Source organism: Carettochelys insculpta, chromosome 2 (genome assembly GCF_033958435.1).
Source record: "Carettochelys insculpta isolate YL-2023 chromosome 2, ASM3395843v1, whole genome shotgun sequence".
Lineage (NCBI taxonomy): Eukaryota > Metazoa > Chordata > Testudines > Carettochelyidae > Carettochelys > Carettochelys insculpta.
Genome location: NC_134138.1, coordinates 206,258,931 through 206,279,378, shown reverse-complemented (window position 1 = coordinate 206,279,378; position 20,448 = coordinate 206,258,931). Strand labels below are relative to the sequence as shown.

Sequence of the window (20,448 nt, the reverse complement as noted above, 5' to 3'; positions counted from 1 at the left end):
TTTTGCTAATGAGGCACAGGGAATTTGCATCCACGCCTCATTAGCATCTTTCGCGCCGTGTATTAGCATGCCACTTCCTAAGGATGTGGCCTGTGTAGAAATGGCCTAGGAGAGTCAACATAGGAGCAATTTTAGCAGCACAGCTTCTCCTTCCAATTCCCAAGCAGATGCAGCTCCTCCTTCTCGCTGATTCTTGGCAGCTATCCATTGAGGTAACCTAAAGCTATATAAAGACCCTAGGATATCAACTAACAAAAACAATGTTTAGTAGCAATTAAGGACAAACTCCAGGCACTGAAAAATGTGGATATCAGAAGTTAAGACAGACTTCTCTCATATGCTCTGCCACCCTCACTGCCTACAACAGTTGATACTAAACTACCAGATGACACAAGACTTCCAATTCCTCATCCAACAAACACTCAGAAACAATGTACACCCCAGTTTCATCAAATTTGCACTCTGAGGCATTACTAACAACACTGTTAATTTTCTTTCTTGTCATCAGTGGGAAACGTGCCAGCAGAGATCTAGTGCTAAGGTGAAATGTATTTAGCATTGACAAAAATGGTTCATCATGGCCATTCCAGTCACAATGGACAGGCTTCACATACTTCTTCCTTTCTAAGAGATGCCTCAGATTTTAGGTCCATTTTACTGTACTGTGTGAACCAACATGAATGGGACATTTCAGATGGGGCTCCTAACCTGGGCATTATGCCCTTTTTGCACAAATTATGCCGTACCCCCAAGATCTGGAGTACATCAGTCAACTCATACAAGGTATCCAAGCATACATAAACTCATCTCCCTCTGTTTCACCCATTTATTATGTGGACTAGGGTGAAGTTTATTGAGATAATGGTGGGAGGCTATCAAGCTCAACATTGTATTTTCTGCAGTCTCTTTTGACGCAGAAGCCAGCAGCAGTTCTTGAGGCAGGTCTCAGCTGGCACCATCCAGCTCTCAGATTGGAGACTTTCCTTCCCCACAGCTGCCATGCACATTTACTACCAACAAAAGATCAACATCGAATGGGCCTGCTTAGCAACACCCATATTATTTCAGCCTTTGTCCCCTTCACAATGACTTACGTTCTGTGTGGGCTGTTCACACCAGAAATGGCTATCTGAATGACTAATTTCAGCATGCTTTTGGACATGCCACTCGTATGGCTGTGCTTCAACATCTATGGTGTCTTTACTGAGATAATCCGCCCTTATTTCTCATTTGCCATAGGACGGCACCTACTGCTTCCCCTTGTTTTTATAGCTTTTTAATATTTGATGGTGGAATCACAGGGCTCCTCCTTCGGTAAGGATTATAGGGCCTGGTATGCTTCAGGGAGCTAAGAGGATATCAATTTATTGGCCTAGATCATAAATGGCCTTCCCCAGAGGGGATATGGTTAATTTTGGTGCATGACGAACTAAACTGACAAGCTTCCGCATCGATCCCCACTTCTGTGCATTAGACCTTACTTTCTCTTGGCTTATAGATATCAATGTGGTTTTGTACAAGTACATTTAAGCTACTAATTTAATACAATTGGATCTGCCACCTTAACTGATAAAAGGTTGATACTTCATCTGTACTCCTTTATTAGGCAGTCTGCTGTTCTATATCATTTGGTGAGATAGATGAAGTCTGGTCAAAGAGCCTATCAAGTTAGGAAAGCTTTTTGCCCACTCAGCCAGGGACTGTGAATGTTGATGCAGCAGAGAATTCCTTTCACTGCCTTCCCAACTATTGGATCAGGATGAAGTATATCTCATAGATGTCAGGAACTGACGTCACTCTTGCATGGTCTATTTCAGTGCGAAGTTCTACTGTTTCTCTTTTTGGAACCATATATAGCTAGAATCCAATTTCTACCAACTTATTCCAGGTCCTATCCACAGAACTTTATATTCCTCAAATTCCCCATTTGTCCTAACTCTTCCTCAATGATTTTGTTCAGTTTGTCTGTTTCCTAGGACGATTCTATCAGAGATCCTGTGATGGACCATTCCACTATGTCCTGAGTTACTGGGATCATTTTAAACCAAAGCCCTGTGCTTTGCCCCTTTAAGGGCCAGGGGGTCTGGGATCAGCCAGCCATGTTCTGAAGTAGAGCCCTTTTAAAAACAGGTGTTTGGGCCTAATAGAGAGGATTATCAGACCCAGTTGAGAAATGAGTTGGAGATTGTCTGATCATCCAATTCCCATAAAGGCAAAAAGAGCTCAATTGAGGAGAAAAATTACGAAAGCGGGTTGGCTCCTATTCTGGGCGATTCCCAAACAGATTGTTTGGAGGCTGGAGAAGAGCTGCCAGGAGTAGGAAGGCTCTAGGAGGGAAAGGGTAGCTGTGGGATTTATACTGAACCATTTTTTGGGGGTCAATACAACCAAACTGTGCCCTAACAAAGGGCCCTGTATGAACTGTGGGTGTGACTTTTATCCATTCTGGGATGGGGAGAAAAATCAACAGACCACCTACTAAGACTCTTTTAATAAGGCATCAGGACTACAGCTGGTATCGTTCATGTCTGGACAGCACGGATATTCAGTCAACTCTTAAGTCCTCTCACCGCGTGCTCTGGGCTCATGGTAAAAACCAGAGTAAACTTCTTTGGGCCAATCTTCCACTGTTCCAAACTCTTAGTAAATACACATGCACAACTGCTTGTATACATTATGGCTTTCCCAGTGTAGGCTGTTGAGCCAACCAACTGACCTTTCAGCAGAAGAGCATGCACTGCTGGTATGTCTCTCAGGAAGCTGGTGCGCTTCACTGTTTGAAATATGTAAATAAAATAGGGTCCTGTTACAACAGACTCTGCAAGGACCATAACCATCATTCCACAAAGAGGAGTAAGATGCTTGGTTTTCACTGTAATACTTAGAATGACATCACAGCTACCAAGTTGGGACTGATCAGAGGAGGTTTCAATGGAGAGTGTGGCTGGGAAACAGGAACAATTAGATTGCTCTGGAGTAGAACAAAGACAGCAATTTTGTGGGCATTTTAACGGCAGATCACATAATTCTGACTAATTATTAGGGTTTTCATTTTATTTATTTGGTGGCTAGCAAGCTCTTCCAAGCAAACACTGGAGACCCTGAACCTCAAGAATGTAACATTCTTACAGCTGATGCATTCAGACAATTGCATATAAACAATTTTGTCTTCACTATGAGGACTTGATCTTTCCTTCAAATTACACAGTCAATCGCTTAAACTCACTCCACACAGCTGCTGTGAACAGCCTCTGTTCTTTAAGCCTCCAATACTGGCTTCCAGTAAACCTGGTTATGAAGAGAAACTGATTTCTATGACCATAGCATCAACTCCCCCAAGTACTCTGAGAAGCAGTTCCTTTTTTCCATCGCTATACTTCTCTCTAACTAACATGCTCTGTTTCTACTGCTTTTCATTCAGAATGGTCACATTTCCTGATGGTTACATTCTTTTATTACCTACCGCCAAAGCTGGTATCGGCCAGTGCTGTTTTGCACTGAAGTTGATTGGGTTTTAACAGGAGATTGGCAGTCAAATGCTGCCATGTACCCTCAGCATTTCTCCATTCATCTCCTGTAAGTTCAGTATGTGCATTGCCACAAAAGAAGGAAGATCACCGCTCCCTCCAGACCTTCTCCTGCCCCTATCTTCTCTGGCTCCCATGCTACTATCTCAGTTTAGTCAATACCTACGATGGAGACAACAAACAGATTTGAGTCGCATCAAAAGCACTTCCAGTTCACTTCTGCATATCTGAGGAATGCTCCTCTGATCAGCATCCTGCTGGTCTGAGTGTAACATGTCTCAAAGAGAAGGGTGACGTTCCCCTCAACCCCACGTCTTGTCTGATGAAAAAAACACTTTGGGTGAAGATTACTCAGGGTGAACTGGGCCATTATGTCGAGTGGGCTGCTTATCGAACTCACATGCACTAATGGATCTCAGGGTTAAGAAATTTACCCTGACATCCAAATTAAACTTTCCCTTATTTGCATTTATTCCATTACTACTCATTAGTCCTCCCATGAGCCTTCCTATCCAGCTCCTTTATAGCCTTCCAGTAGCTGTGGATCGTTTTCATCTTTTCTTAGCCACCTCTGAGTTATGCAGATGTTGTTCACCCACTCAAATTATCATTTTCCCTTATTTTATTTGCCTTTCTTTGAATGCTCTCCAATTTATCAATTTTTCCTGTGACAAAGTATATGGATCTGGACTCAGAGTAGCTGTGTTCTCACTGATCGTGCATGTAATATGTCCCTGGCTCCTGCTAAGGCTGATGTTTATTCAGCAAGCCAGAGCATACACTCATTTTTTATCATAAGTCACCTTTTAAAAGCCCATTTAGTGTCCTAAACTGGAATAGGTAAATTGTCTGCGAACAAACAGCTGCATTAGGCAGTTTAGCCCAGGCACACAACTGACACGCAATACAGGAAATACAACACATACATCGAGAATGAGATTGTGAAAGCACCTTGAACATAACTGGATGCATTAATAATTTGTTACCATGAAGATAAAAAAAATGTAACTGCTTAAGTAAGCAGAATTTGCTAAGGGGAGGCTTAATAATGAAGTGTGTAGCTTTTTACAGTTCACTAGTCAATCTGCCTAAGTAGCCAGTGACTGTTTTCCTGGCTAAGGAAACTTGTTCACTGAATTGTCCACTGACAACCTACTTGGTCATCCAGTATGGTTGTTTAGTACAATCCTTTTCCACTTTTTAAAGCTAAATTGCACTATGTAAATGCCACACTTTTTTGACATTGCATGTTTGTTTACCATTAGATACCCTCCTCCATTTCCAAATGCATGTTGGTAACAGTCTTGGTTCTCAAAATGTTGTTACTTGTAATGAACAGACTGTAGTATTACAACTAACAAGACGGGACTAAGATGTGTTGTAAGGCGAACCTTCTACTCCAATAAAGGAAGATCAAGAGGTTTTTTTGCATATATTTAGGTCAGAGGTGAAAGCAGGAGAGGATAGCAGGCCACTGCTCCCTGTCATCTAAAACCAACCTGACACCTAGATGAAAGAAAGATTCTTGTATGTTTCTTCCTTTTAGAAGCAGCTGCTGCTCTGACATATAGTTACTGAGTGCACCCAGGACTTTCTTTTAGTAGCCTATCTAACCACGCAGGAAGTAATCCAGGACTGTGCTGTGAACAAGGTCAGACTAGGTGCCTTATAAATACAAACCAATGAAGATGGGAACTGGTGCTCCCCAGTCAGTTTCTCTAATCACCACTCAACAGCAATTACAACCCTACTAAACTTGTGGCACCTTTTCTAATGAAAGTACTCAGCTGAGCAGACAAAAGCATTCCCCGTTCTCCCATTTAGCACATAGGGGAACAAAGGAAAGGGAGATGGGAAAATTAAAGTGAGGGCTGGCTGGCTACCAGCAAATCATGCAGCTTTGGCTTGTCCAGACCAGACTTTTGATTGCTCCAGTTTTCAGCCAATAAAATTTTTCCTGGTCTGAAAGCACAGTGAACTCTTTCATATCCAGCTGCCCCAGGGACCAGGAGGCTGCCAGGTATTTAAATATGCCAGATGACAAAATTCTCTCTACTCCCTGCCCCCTGCCAAGCACCAACTCCTGCTCAACTGTGCCCTCATTACCTGGTGAGGACAGCAGTGAGACACTTGCAGCGAATGAGGCATGGCTGCACCATGCAGGGACCTGTTCCCAGCAGCTGGAACTGGACAGGGAGCTGCTCCGGGGACAGCTACTCTGCAGCTAGTCAGGGAGCCACCGTGGTGGTAGACTTTGGGAGGGGAGCCACTGCCTCATAGCTGCTCAGGGAGCCATGGCGGGCACCGAACGGGGAGCTACCGCTGGGGTCAGCTCCCGCACAGCTGCTTGAGAAGCCACTACCAGTGGCAGGCACTGGGCAGGATGGGGCTGGCTACCATGCTGCTCTGAGAGCTGCTGGTGTGCAGCCATTCTGGGAGGCGGAACTGGGTGGGAGAGAAGAGGAGTCACCGGGCATGCACACACTCAGAGGCCGCCAGAGTAAGGCGGAGATAGCTGGGACAGGACAAAATGCCAGTTGAGAATTCCGATTGTTTGAATACCAGATTAAACAGTTTACTGTATTACTGTTTGACAGGTAAGAGAAGCTATATAAAAAGTAGCCAGATAAAGAGCCTCCAAAATAGCTAAAGACTAATTGGACATGAAAGCTAAACTTATCGTTGAGCCCACCCTTTCAGCATATGGGAAGGGCACACTCTGGGAAGTGTGTATCACTACTGCAGAATCTTTTCTGAGTCTACAGTATTCTTTAGTTGGTAGCATTGTTCAGCAGAACTGAGAACCCCTACGTGTGGGAAACTAAAGGGCAAATGTGGCACCATAGATGGGTGGGAGAATGCCAGGAAGAGAGCTTCTTTCACAGCATTATTTGAAACTCAAGAGTGACCCTTTTGCTGCAGGACGGTACTACAGGACCAGTACGAACTTTTTGTAACTGCTGAAACAGGGAAGACCTGGTTTCACTCTTCCTAGAGCTCATCAGTAGGTAACTGATTTCATAAAATAGGTCAACCTTTGCCCTGATTCACCTCAATGCAGACGCATGCAGGATAAGTCAGGGAAGAATTTGGGAAGGCATAGTACCTATCAGACAGTTTTTGAGAGGGTGGATAAAAACCATGATTTTTTTGGTGAACACTATTTCATCCCAGTTTACATCATTTTCTGTTCTAAAAAGCTGCTTCATGAATGCGCACACACTGCATGTAGCTTTAGTTCTATATTCAGATAGTTACATAAAATAGCATATTCATAGGTTAAGTTATGATTATACATAATACAAGTAAAAGGGCAGTGGCTGTAACACTAATATGTGTAACTACAATATCAAACATCTGAATGTCTCTATATATTTTGTTTTGGTATTTTCTCACGGAAGTTAAACATGTAATTTCAAACAAACACCTTTCAGTTTTGAATCTTGCAGAAGCAAAAGTCAAACACATCTGAGTACATGAAAATGACAATAATGCAGAATTGTAGGCTTGAAACTTTAAGCAATCAGAAACATGCAGAGTTGCACACTACAGTCCAGGTCCATCTGCCACACAGCATTGTGCAGCAGAAGACCAACCCTGATGTCGTAGATAGACCCAGCCTACTCCTCAGTTTCTGAATATACCCAAAGTTTGAAAAAGGAGGCCTTTTCTGCCTGCAGAACATTGATGCAATTATCTTTCCAGTGCCAGTGTTTCCTGTGCCCTGTTGTAAACTAGTTTTCCCCAGCAACTTTCCAGTCCTCACGGCTTCAAAGGTTTTAAACAATTTATTTTGAAAAGCTAATTGCAGTCTGTAAATGGTCAACTATTGTACAACTTTAGCAAACCCGTTCATTTATTGAATATAATTTTATTCAGAAGATGTTCCATCCCTGAAACAAACATTTCAGTGCACTCATATAGACTCTGAGGTTTAAAAAAAAAAAAAGGGGGGGGGGGGGCCGACCTAGGACTCCCAGTGGTATACAGATCTCCAGATGGAAAGAGAGTCAACTTTCTTACAGAACTGCTGCTGCTGCCCACCATGGTACCAGAATCCACAGATTTCATGTCTACAATGACCAGCCTTTATAGACCACCTCAATGCCACAGTGGCATATGAGCTCATGGCCCACGTGGAACCACTTGGATTTTCTTAGGCATTCTCTGAACCGATTTATGCAACTGGAAATATGCTGGACCTCATCTTCATTCAACCTAGAATGGGGTATGAGAGACAAGTACATACTACTCTTTTGGTATGATCATCACCTCATCTGGGCAGAGAGAGCAGGCATTCTCCCTTCCCACTAGGGTTCTGATGAGGTTTCAGGTTTAGGGTTTCAAACCACTACTACTGCATCCCTGAAAATTCCTGAAGAATCTGGGGTTTCTTTCAACTCACCCTAGGAAAACAAGTCACCTAAACACAAGGAAAAGTTTGGATGAGTTACTATATCAAAACAACCACTTGTCATGCACTACCATGATTCCAAGCCACCCATTCCTCCCCCTCCCATCTCCAACACTGAAGAGCATCAAGAACTAAGGCAGGTGAAGTGCAGATGCAGAAAGCTAGAATGCATGTGGCACAAAAATTATTCTGAAATCCTCTGCAAGAGAGCAAAACACCACTTGCAGGACTGTGCCACTCCAGTGACAAAACATCCACTACAGGGTATTCAGCAAGTAATGCAACAGAACAATCTGCACAGCTATTTTGCAGGAAACAGTCTAATCAACATGAACAGTATAGCCCAGACATCAGACTCAGCCCTGACTACGTTGAAGAGCTCTCAGAGTATTCCACTGACAAGATCAATTATATGTGTATGGAGCCTAGAAAAAAATTCCCTCGGACCACCACCCTGGAATTTGGCTTCATTGCTCATGACACAGCTCAATAAACCCTAAAAAAAAAAAATCAGACCCACAATCTATTACATGGATCCATGCCCCTCCTAACAGAATAAATCAAGCCTCCTTCAGAGAAACATCTACAACGCACCTTGGAAAAAAAACAAAACAAAAAAAAACAGAACAGTTAATCCACTCTTCAAGAAGTCAACACTTGACTGTGAAGACCTCTCAACCATCATCATGTCTCCTGAGAAAAACAACTGAGAAAGTAGTACCTACTAAGTGCCAACATCCTGGCTGCCTCACAATCTGGCTCAGGGCTAGAGCAAGGCAGAAACTGCTCTTCTGGCACTAACAGGTATTTTTTCCCATGGCCACGGACGTGAGTTTTCAGTTCTTGTTTTCCTCCTTGGTAAGCCTGGATCACAATTTCCAGAAATGCCTTTTTTCACCTCCAGCTTGCTAGGAAATATCATCCCTTCTTCTCCAATGAGGACTAGTTACAGTAATCATGTATTTGTCACCTTTATATGGGATCCTGTAATTCACTACATCTGAATCTAAATGTGTTAGGCAGTGCATAGGCTACAGCTGGTACAGAATGCATTTGACCACCTTCTTTGTGAATTAAGCCACTGTGAGCACATTTCAGCCTGTGCTCATGTCCTTCCACTGGCTCCCAGGCAGTTTCTGATGCCAGTTTGAAGGCCTTTATCCTAATTTTCAAAGCAATCAACAGATCAAACTGCAGCACCAGCAAATACCAAATATTGACCCATGAACCACTGCAACATCTGCACTCTTCTTTATGCCCTAAATGTTGTGTCCTGATGTGAGACAATGTGAGAGCTGGGGACAAAGCATTCTGAGGGGGCCTGGCTATGGAAAAATCTTGCAGAGAAGATCAGGCAGTCTAATGTGTGACCATTTCCTGAAGGAGCTGCCCTTGACTTATGTGAGACAAAGCACTGCCCTTTCCAATGACAGGTAGCTGAACAACCATGCCACAGGCCATCAGGGTAGCTGAGAGACATAAGGCTCTGTTCAGGTTGCAACCTCCCCTGCCTATCACAAACAGGATTTTTAAAAAAAACTAAGTTTTCTTCTGAACCATTCTCCACTAGTCACTCTTGGCTACAAGTTGCTGAGCTGGATGGACCATTATTTGTGGAAAATTCCATTGTAACTTTGGAAATGTTTACCACTTAAATATAAATTCAGTGAATCTTGTTCTGGAGATTGCACACCCTAAGACCTTTTCTATTGTGTGACTTGTTTATGCTGCATCCCTACCACAATGAACAGTAAGGATCGATTTAGACAAAGAATTTCCACAATCTCATTAAGTTAACGGCATAAAGATGCTCCCAAGAAAGTACCATGGGAATCAAATTTTCAGTTGCCCCCAGTATTATAGATGTTTCTACATCTGCCCTCATGAAACTCTTTCTGGGTCTTAGAAATACAGTACCTTTTACATAATAGCCAGATAGGACAGCTTAAAAGGTGCTTACCATTGTGGTAGATTGTGCATTCGATGCTTGTATCTGGCCGTTTGCAAGGACTGGCATTGAGTTTGCAGCTCTTGAAGACTGAGATACAACAGGCTGCATGCTGGTCACAGCTTGAAAAGATCCTGATTTTTGGGTTTGACTTGATTCACTTAATCTGGTATTTCTCTCTCCAGCAATCAGATCTCGGATTTTATGTAATTGTTCAACTGAGGCTTCCTTAGGAAAAACAAGATGAGTTTCTCCCTAAAATTAAGAAATACAGAAAAGTTAATTTTTTCTATATTTAGTGCATACAAATGAAATAATGCTGGCATTGCTGCAGGGAGAAGAGGCATCCTTACCCTTACAGATACAAGAAAACTTGAACAAGAGATTAGTGTTTCTAGATGCATTTGCCTATCTTCAGCTTGGATTAAAAGGAGAGAAGAGAAAGTGGGAAATATTTGCTGTCTTAACTTTTATTTTCACACACCTGTGATGCACATTTAAGACACCTCCCTCCATAAAGTACTTCATATAAATACCACTATTAGTGCTGCTATCACAATGCTAAATAATATTGGGGTAAGAACACAGCCTTGTTTTACTCTTTTTGGGGGGTGGGTGGGAGAACAGCATTAGTCAAGGGTATGAACCTGAATTCCTATATGAAAAGATTTCATAATGCTGACAAATTTATAGGGTGGAACTAAATTTGTGGGGAGCTGTCAACAAGCCATCTCGATTTACAGAATCAAAGCTCTTTGTAAGAGGGACAAAAACTACATACAGATCTTGATTTTGCTCACAACATTTCTCCTGTATTTGCTGGATTGAAAAGATCACACTGGAAATACCAAGCCTACAATGGAAGCCACACACTACCTAAATGCCAATCTTTTCTGCAAAGTGATCAGTTTAGCGTGACACAGGCAAGTATCTTTCCCACAGTGGCAAAAAATGAAATGCCACAATGGCTTTTACAAGTAGTATGACTGCTTCCCTTTCGTAAAATGGATAATGTTGACATCTTTAAGTTTCTGTCACACAGCATCCTGTTACCAAAACTTTAAGCAGAAGGCAGTAAGCTTCCTGATCAGCTCAATTCTACTCCTATAATTCTGTGGCCCTCATGTTTGAAGATCTCTGAAGGAATACCATCTGGACCTGATGCACTACTTGACAGCTTTCCATATGCCTGATATATTTGAGGGAATTGAGAATTGGACTTGAATAGGAAGTTGTTCAAGATCAAGTGATGATGCTAATGTAATGCATGGGCAGTTCATAACAATAAATATTCACCTGGTTACAGAATCTGTTCGTGATCAGTCAGTGGCAGTGAGATATTTGTGTTCCAGATAGGTTAATTCCCTAGATTGCAGGCCATACAGTCTTTGCCTGACCAGAAAACTGTTGAGCCTTTTTTGGTCTGCGACTGATAGAAGGTGCTTGGCTTTCATTGTTCCCCAGCTATCCTTCATATTCAATGATTAGCTTGCACATTATACAAGAATAAGCCATCTTTTTAATAAATGTTGATAAATTTTCTGTGTGTGAAAAGCATGAATGGATCTCAAGAGCTGCTTTACCTCAGCATCATTTTTGTCAAACCATTCCTGATGTTTTTTCTTCAAACTCATTGAACACTGTTTCCTTAAATGACTACCAGGCAGAGTCAGCATTTATTATATCCCAGAAAAACTGATGAGACCTTCATTTTCTTAAAACAGGCTTTGTACACTTGAGCTCAGATTTCAACATGTGCACACTGAGCTTGGAATTGGAGATTGACAACAACTTCACCATTTCAACTGGATCATGTCATTTCATATCTCACGAGCTGCTGATCAGACTGCTTGCATGCTCCCTGCATTGCAAGGTGTTTTTGACATCTCAAGGATTTGCACTAGTATGCAGTGATATAGTCAGTTAAATGCCAATGATCAGAGCGGAGATGCACCAAAGTTGTTCTGCATTTTGGTGCTTGCCGAAAGACGTTTTTGATGGCTAGATAGTTTTCCATACACTTTTGTGAGGAGCAGCGTGCCATTTACACCCACATCAATATTCACCAATTTCTTGCAGATGTCACGCTGAGGTGACAGATAATCAGATGATTATTCCTTTTGGTACAGCAAGATGTGTGCAACAATAGACATCCAAATAGCAAAGCTCACTCAAGGGTTTCCATTCCTCTGAAGATTTGCCTCTTCAGTAAAAGTATATTCAATACAGACCTTTTCAAGGTGGGACTTGTCTGGGAGAAGTGTCTCACTTGGTGCAGCTGTATCAACACTGTACGTGGCAAGTTCTCTTCCAGGAAGTGCAATGTGCTTTTCTAACCCTCAACATCACAAAAGAATGTGGACATTCCAGGACACCTAGTTCAGTGTTCTGTGTGTGGCACTGGTCTTCAACTGCACACTGAAGACTACCTAGTCGCAGCACGGTAGTAAACTGATAATGGAAAGGATGATGTTTAGTAATCTATTTCTCCTCCTTCCCAGAATTGGAGAGTGCAGCACTATCTTTAATAAGGGCTGATTAGTTGCAGGAGAAGGATATGGATTCCAAGATCATTCCAAGTCAATGATAAGTCAACCAACAGTGTGACACTGCCAGAGTGGAGATTTGTGACTGGGGACCCCAGCAGCTTCTTCTCCTGTTTCCCATGACTCCACTTGGCTGTCATAAGAATGGCCATACTGGGTCAGTCGAAAGATTCATTGACAGTGGCCAACTCCCGGTGTCTCAGAGGAAATGAGCAGAACAATCATCAAGTGATCCATCCCCAGCTTCTGAAAAATAGAGACAAAGAACACTGTCCCTGCCCATTCTGGCTAACAGCCATTGATGGACCTTTCTTCCATGAATCTTATCTAGCTGTTTTTTGAGCCGTTATAGTCTTGACCTTCACAACATCCTCTGGCAAGAAGTTCTACAGGTTGACTGTGCACTGTGTGAAGTACTTCCTTTCGTTTGGTTTTTAAGGCTGCTACGTATTTATTTCATTTGGTCACCCCTAGTTCCTGTGTCACTGGAAGAAGTAAATAACTATTACTTTTTTCCAAGCCATACATGATTTTATAGACCTCAATCGTTTCCCCACTTCAATGTCTCTTTTCCAAACGGAAAAGTCCCAGTCTTATTAATCTCTCTCTACATGGCAGCCCTTCCAAGCTCAATCATCAGTTGCCCTTTTCTGAACTTTTTCCAATGCCAAGATATCTTAATGACCACATCTGCACAGAGTATCCCAGATGTGGGCATACCATGATTTATACAGAGGCAATAAAATAGTCTGCCTTATTTTCTATGCCTTTCTTAATGTTTCTTAACATTTTTTGCTTTTTTGGCTGCTGCTGCATACTGAGTGGGTGTTTCCAGAGAACAATCCGCAATGATGCCAAAATATCTCGAGTGATAACAGCTAATTTAGTCCCCGCCATTTCATAGATATAATTGGGATTATGTTTTTTAATATGCATTACTTTACATTTCTCATCATTGAAATTCATCTGCCATTTTGTTGCCCACCAACATCATAAGACTCCCAACACTCACCTAGTTTTGTAAGATCCTTTTGGAGCTCTTCAAGGTCTGCTTGGGACTCTACCTTGAGAAGTTTTGCATCATTTGAAATTTTGCAAGCTGTTTACCTCTTTTCTCCAGATCACTTATGAATATGTTAAATAGCACAGACCTCAGTGGTGGGCACTGCTATTTAACCCTGTCCATTTGAAATCTGTCCATTTACTCCTACCCTAATTTCCTATCTTTTAACCAGTCATCAATCCATGAGGACCTTGTCTCTCATCTCGTGATACCTTACCTTGCTTAAGAGCCTTTGGTGAAGGACTTTGTGTAAGGCTTTCTGAAAAATCTAAGTATCCACTGGATCCTCCTTTTCCACATGCTTGTTGACCCAATCAAAATATTCTACAGGTTGAACCCCTCTAGTCCAGCACCCTTATGACCTGACTGGTGCCAAAACCAGAGAATTTGCCAAACTACAGGAGGTCAATATTGTCTAGCATCATTACCAATATGTCCACTGCTTACTGGGGTCTTAGAAGATACTCAGGTGGTAAATTACAGCTGAAGTTTGTTTAGATGCATACAAACTTTAGGGGATCACAGGAAACTTGGCCACACCCATGATTAGTGGACACTTGGCAAACTAAAATCATGCCAGATGATGTTGGATTAGAGAGTGCCAGATTACAGAGGTTCAACTTGCAGTCGACTGGTAAAGCATGGTTTCCTTTTCCATATACAAAACCCACAGTGACTTCCCCCTGCCCAAGATATTATGTTCTTCTATGCATCTGACAATAATGTTCTTTACTACATTTTCAAGTGATTTACCCAATACCGAAGTTAGATTTACCAGCCTGTAATTGCCACAATCACCTCTAGAGCCCGTTTTAAAAGTTGGCATCACATTACCTATCCTCCAATCACTTGGTACAGAAGCCAATTTAAGGGATATATTACAAACCACAGTTAGTAGTTCTGCAATTTCACATGAGTTCTTAGATCTTAGGTGAATGCCATTTGATCATGACGACTTATTACTGTTAATTAATTTGTTCACAAACGTCCTCTAATGACACCTCAATCTGTGACAGTTCCTCAGATTTGTCACCTAAAAAGAATGGCTCAGGTTTGGGAATTTTAAATTCTCAGCCATGGAGACAGACAAAGAATTCATTTAGTTTCTACACAATGATTTTACCATCCTTCAGTGCTCAGTTAGCATCTTGATAGTCCAGTGGCTCCACTGTTCGTTTAGCAGGCTCCCTGCTTCATATGTACTTTAAAAAAAATTCCTATTTTGAGTTTTTGGCTAGCTGTTCTTCAAATTCCTTTTTCGAACTAATTATATTTCTACACTTAATTTGCCAGAATTTATGCTCCTTTCTATTTTCCTCACTAGGATTTAATTCCACTTTTTAAATAACACCATTTTATCTCTCACTGTTTCTTTTACTTAGTTGTTAAGCCATGGTGGCACTTTTTTTTGGCTCTCTTAGTATGTTTCTTTTAATTTTGGGGTATACATTTAAGTTGAGCTTCTATTGGGTCTTTATAAAAATTCCATGCAGCTTGCAGGAAAGAATAAGTCTTTCAAAGAACAGAATGAGTGAAGAGATAGCAAAGAGTAACGGTCATGCACCCTCCATGCTTCAGGAAGACTGGCATACGAATATGCATAATGCAAATATGCTGTATGCAAAATAGGTCATGCAACATTTTAAAAGTTGCACAAAAGTATGATATATTCAGCAGATTGCATGTATCGTTCTTGTATGTGACGTTAGAAATATAAAGTGTGAATCTGTTTAATTCTAAATGTGTTAATGAGGGCCATTAGTGATACTTTAGGAACTTAATCGTTCAGTACTCAAATCAATGAACTGTGAATGATTTTATTTTTTCTGTAAGCCCAAGCTGTGGTTGGTCCTAGAAAAACTTGTGACCACATCACCTGGTACTGGAATTCATCTTGAATTTAGTTTGCCATGGGGCTGAGGAGATTGAACAAAGGCTTCTTACCCTGGGGAGAAAGTCTATTTAAGGACTATAGAACTGCACAAAAAATTGTTTAAAGTAGTACTAGGTTGTGCACAACCAGTCACATTCTCTTTTCCTTGCTGGCTATTTTCTCCACTGGTAAAGAACACTGCAACTCATGAGGTGACAGCAAAGCTCTTTGTGAGGTACATGTGAAATACATAGAGAAAACCGTTTGCAGAACCTACTGAGGGCCAAGTAACCAGACCCCGGTGTCTGGGCTGTGCAGCACTGCCAAAATTAGCTTGTGAGTGCCAATACAGATTGAAAGAGAAAGCAGCTGCTCCACTGAAGTCCAAAGGCCATACCCGGCTAGCAGGACAAAAAACCTCAGTTTGAATACAAAATATGCCTTCTCCTTACACTAGTCTGGTTACTCTCAATAACAAACTTTTTTGTTCTAATGTCTACTCTGACTCATTCAGCTGGAGTGGCTCTACCAGGAGTTAAACTCCTGCAACATAACTCTCAGGGTGATTGGAACACATAAGTCTTCCCACCACGCCAAAATGCAGTCCCAAGAGAAGGCCCTCTAAGCTTGCAATTGTAAGGTTAAGCGTGAATGAGGAGAAGAACAAATCATCTATTACACGGTAGATGGAATAAATACTCAAGTTACACCACCATACCTGGAAGCCAAACATCTAGAATACTCACCTCTTCAAATCCCATTTCAAACAAACATTCAACTGCTCCTCTGACAGGTAACAGCCTAGTAGAAAATGCTGGATTTCCAATCCGAATAGACCTGTATTTTTCTTCATTTGGGTGTCTGGTAGGAATAAAAACAATTAAATGAATAAGCATCTGTCATAGCAAAAAAAAAACTTGATATTGTTTTATATTGTGAGTAGTAACACATCTCTGGATTTTTCGAGGTGTTAACATTTTTTAGAGGCTAAGAAATTGAAATTTGTGTTCACTTACCAAATGAGGCAGCACATGAAAGGTAATTTCTAAATCTACACCACTATCAAAAAAACAAAACAAAACAAAACAAAAAACAAAACACAAACAAAAACGCTTGACACAAAGATTAGGAAACCCCTGTTACTGCTCAGAAAGCTGATCAATATCATCTCATTGTTTCCTTGCTCTCCCCAATGTGTCTGTGTCCATCTGTTTTACATTTCCATTTGTAAACTCCTTGGGCTAGGGGCCATTTGTGTGTGTTTGTACAGCACCTAGCACAACAGGATCCTACTCAATGACTAATAAACTTGGGATGAATGGCCATTTATTGTATACTCCTCACTAAGTCCCCCATGACAAAACACTGTGCAATGGAAAAAATTCCCTGGTGATAGGCATGGCATAAGCATCTGAACCACACACATTGCATGTGCTCCTGGGGAACAGGTGTGAAATGGACAAAGCCCATCTTTGGTGGGAAAAGCACCTGATTCATTAAAGTCAGCTGCATGGCCTCCCCCCTCCAGAAGTAGGAATGATGTTGCCAGGTAGGCAGGTGCCAAAGCAAGGGATCAGGAGGCAGGTCACAAAGCCAGGTCTAATCCTAGCGGGGTATGGCATCCAGAGGGCAGCTCCATGAGCACATGGCAGTAATATGTTGGTTGGGACAACACAGCAAGAGGGATGGTAGAGGGAGAAACTTAGCTCCTGCTGAGGAAGGAGAGAGTGGCAGTCTAAGGCTTGGTCTACACTAGACCTTACAGTCAACTGCAAATACGCAATTCAAGCTATGAGAACAACAAGTCCTGTGGCACCTCATAGACTAACAGATATTTTGGATCATAAGCTTTCATGGGCAAAGACCTGCTTCATCAGATGCATGAGTGGGGATTGGTTTGAGAGGGGTATTTAAAGAATGGGGTCCCAGAAAAAGGAAGGGCCAGAGCTGACAAGGTCTATTCAGCAAGGTGGAAATGGCCCATTATCAATAGTAGATACCAAAAGAGGAAAAAGCAAGTCAGATCAGACAGGGGCATATGAGCCATTGTCAGAGTCTAATGGGAAGATCTTAACACCCAGGGCAGAGAAGCTGCGAGTCACTCCCAGTCTCTGTTTAATCCTTCGTTAATGGAATCATATTTGCAAATAAATTGCAGCTCAGAAATTTCTCTCTCCATTTGATTTCTGAAATTTCTTTGTTTTCAGGACTGCCACCCTTAAATCTGCTCTTGAGTGTCCAGGGAGACTGAAGTGTTCCCCCACAAGCTTCTGTACATTACCGTTCCTGATGTCTGATTTATGTCCATTTATTCTTTTACGTAGAGACTGTCCAGTTTGGCCAATGTAAATTGCCGTGGGGCATTGCTGGCACATGATGGCATATATTATATTTGTAGATGCGCAGGTAAAGGAGCCCCTGATGGTATGGTTGATGTTAGGTCCTGTGATGATGTCACTGGTGTAGATATGTGAGCGGAGTTGGCAGCGAGGACCGCTGCAGGGGCTGGTTCCAGGCCTAGAGCAACTGGTTTGTGATTTGTAGTGGCGGGTGAAGATTTGTTTAAGGTTGGCAGGCTGTCTGTAGGCGAGGACAGGCCTGCCTCCCAAGGTCTGTGAGAGTGAAAGATCATTGTTCAGGATGGGTTGCAGATCACTGATGATGTGCTGGAGAGGCTTTAGGTGGGGGCTGTATGTGATGGTCAGTGGTGTTCTCTTGTTTTCCTTGCAAGGCTTGTCTTGTAGCAGGTGGCCTCTGGGTACCTGTCTGGCTCTGTCAATCTGTTTCCTCACTTCCTTAGGTGGATATTGTAGTTTGAGGAAAGCTTGGTAAAGGTCTTGTAAATGTTTGTCTCTGTCTGATGGATCAGAACAAATACGGTTGTACCTTAGTGCCTGGCTGTAAACAATGGATTGTGTAGTATGCCCTGGATGGAAGCTGAAGGCATGTAGATAAGCATAGCAGTCCACGGGTTTTCAGTATAGGATGGTATTTATGTGACTGTCTCTTATCTGCACAGTAGTGTCCAGGAAATGAATCTCTTGTGTGGACTGAGGTTGATGGCGAGATGGAAACTGTTGAAATCACGGTGGAACTCTTCAATAGCCTTCTTCCAATGGGTCCAGATGATGAAGATGTTATCAGTGTAGCACATGTAGAGGAGGGGAGCTAAGGGATGAGAACTGAGAAAGCGTTGTTCCAGGTCAGCCATAAAAATGTTGGCGTACTGTGGGGCCATGCAGGTGCCCATGGCACTGCCACTGATTTGAAGGTATAATTTGTCCTCAAATCTGAAAGTTGTGGGTGAGAAGCTACCTCTCTGATAATTCTAGCTATGGTAATTGCATAGCTAGAATCAAAATATCTGCAGGTGTACAGGAGGTTGGCTGCAGACTCCAGAAAAATTGACTTTGTGCGCCTTTACCAGAGGCACAAAATCTAACTCCACAAGATCAACCCTGACCAGACAAGATGGGTGGCAAGTGCAACTGACCCAGCTGGGGCAGGAGCACAAAGTTCAAGAGATCAGTGACCAGCACATGCTAAACCACTGCTTTCACTTCCCCTGATGAGACAACACCTCTTCCTGCTGCATGCCCAATCCAGGTCGTGCCCACCCTGGTGCCTCTGCCAGTCTGCAGACCATGATACAGAAGCTTTATACAAGCCACAGGGACTGTGGCCATACTGACCCTGCTCAGCACAGCCACTGTGACTTAATGGGCCTGTCTGCCCTGCTCACCTGATAATATTATCTGCATAGGTGAGCAACAGCCGGGAAGCCTCCAGGAAGGTGTCTCGGGCATTCTGGCAGAGTTCGTTCACAGCTGAAGAGCGTGGTGATGCAGATGGACCCCCTGCAGTGGCCATTGTGCTTAATCACCCAACGGCTTGACGCAGAGTAGGCAGGCAAGTTTCCCTGCTCAGTTCCAGCAGCTTCATCAGCAATTCCTCAGCACAAGCAGATGTCACAGTTCTGCTCCACCTGCGGTAGACATGGGGTAATGCCACCAGTGTTATTACCAGCATGTTGTCCAAGCCTGCTAAAAGCATGTTTGGGAAACAATATTAAAAATGCCCCCCACTGGCCTGATTATTCTAAAACCCTCATCAGCTTTGCTAACGAGGTGGAGACACAACATTTGGAAATCTTAGGGAAAATGAACTCCATGTGCTCTAGGCATACTCCCAATACAGGGATGCAGAGGCTGAGCAGGACTTTCTCAATTGGACCTCCTGCAATCCAGAGTAACAGAGTAATGATCCTGTCTTTCTTATGTGCTTAGCATCCCCCTACTGGCATACAGACAGAGAGAGGAGGAGGAAGCCACCTGACTGGATTAGGAAGGAATAAACTGCTAATCCAAAAGAGCTGGTGAAGTGGGAAGAGTTACTGGGACTAGAAAGTGAGGTGCAGGGGAGAGAGGGCTCGGATGTCAAACTCAGGAGCCACTGGAATGATGAGCTGTTGTTAAAACCACACTTGGCCAAAGCCATGCTGTGCAACCTTAATGGAGTCCCCCTGCAGATATATTTTGATCCTGTACAACTGTAACTAAAGACTGCTTGTCACAAAAATAAACTTGTACCCTAGTGTTATTTTAAATATAATTTAGTGTCTATAACACTAAATAAGATAAAAAAATGAAAGGAAAATTATTTCAATTTCCTTCTTGTCCTTGTTCTCAGATGCAAATGTATTTTTTACTTATCTGGTGCTTTTGAGTTCTTGGTTTCTCTCCTTTAATTTCTAGCTGAGACTTCTGAGTGCTTTACTCTTTTAACTTCCCTTTCAACATAATTTTATTCTACGTTAACCTCTGTGGCTTCTTCTCTGGATGAGCTTTGTTACAGCTGCTCTGTAATTGCTCCTCATGGTTCCGGTGGGTAATCCCTGGGCTCGCTCTCACTCTGCTCAGCCCTGAGCTAAAGCTCGAGACCCTTTCCGCCCCTGCACAAATTCAAGCGGGCACCGCCTACTAGCTGGTGTAGCATTCGAAGAGGCGTGGTCAGCCGCGAGAATGGACCCGCCCCCAACCCGGGGATGAGCCGGTCACATGCCCTACCACTCCCGGGC

General features: G+C 42.6%; 1 protein-coding gene across 1 annotated transcript in view; it reads right to left on the bottom strand.

Annotated features, from left to right (window-relative positions):
- The window catches only part of NGLY1 (N-glycanase 1), a 53,731-nt gene that overhangs the window by 32,715 nt on the left and 568 nt on the right, over positions 1 to 20,448 (bottom strand). The window contains exons 2-4 of the mRNA XM_074984439.1: positions 19,114 to 19,356; positions 16,118 to 16,232; positions 9,902 to 10,144 (exon numbers count right to left, since the gene is read on the bottom strand). Of these exons, the coding sequence (XP_074840540.1) occupies positions 9,902 to 10,144; positions 16,118 to 16,232; positions 19,114 to 19,241 (486 nt within the window). The 5' untranslated portion in view covers positions 19,242 to 19,356. The remainder of the gene's footprint in view (positions 1 to 9,901; positions 10,145 to 16,117; positions 16,233 to 19,113; positions 19,357 to 20,448) is intronic.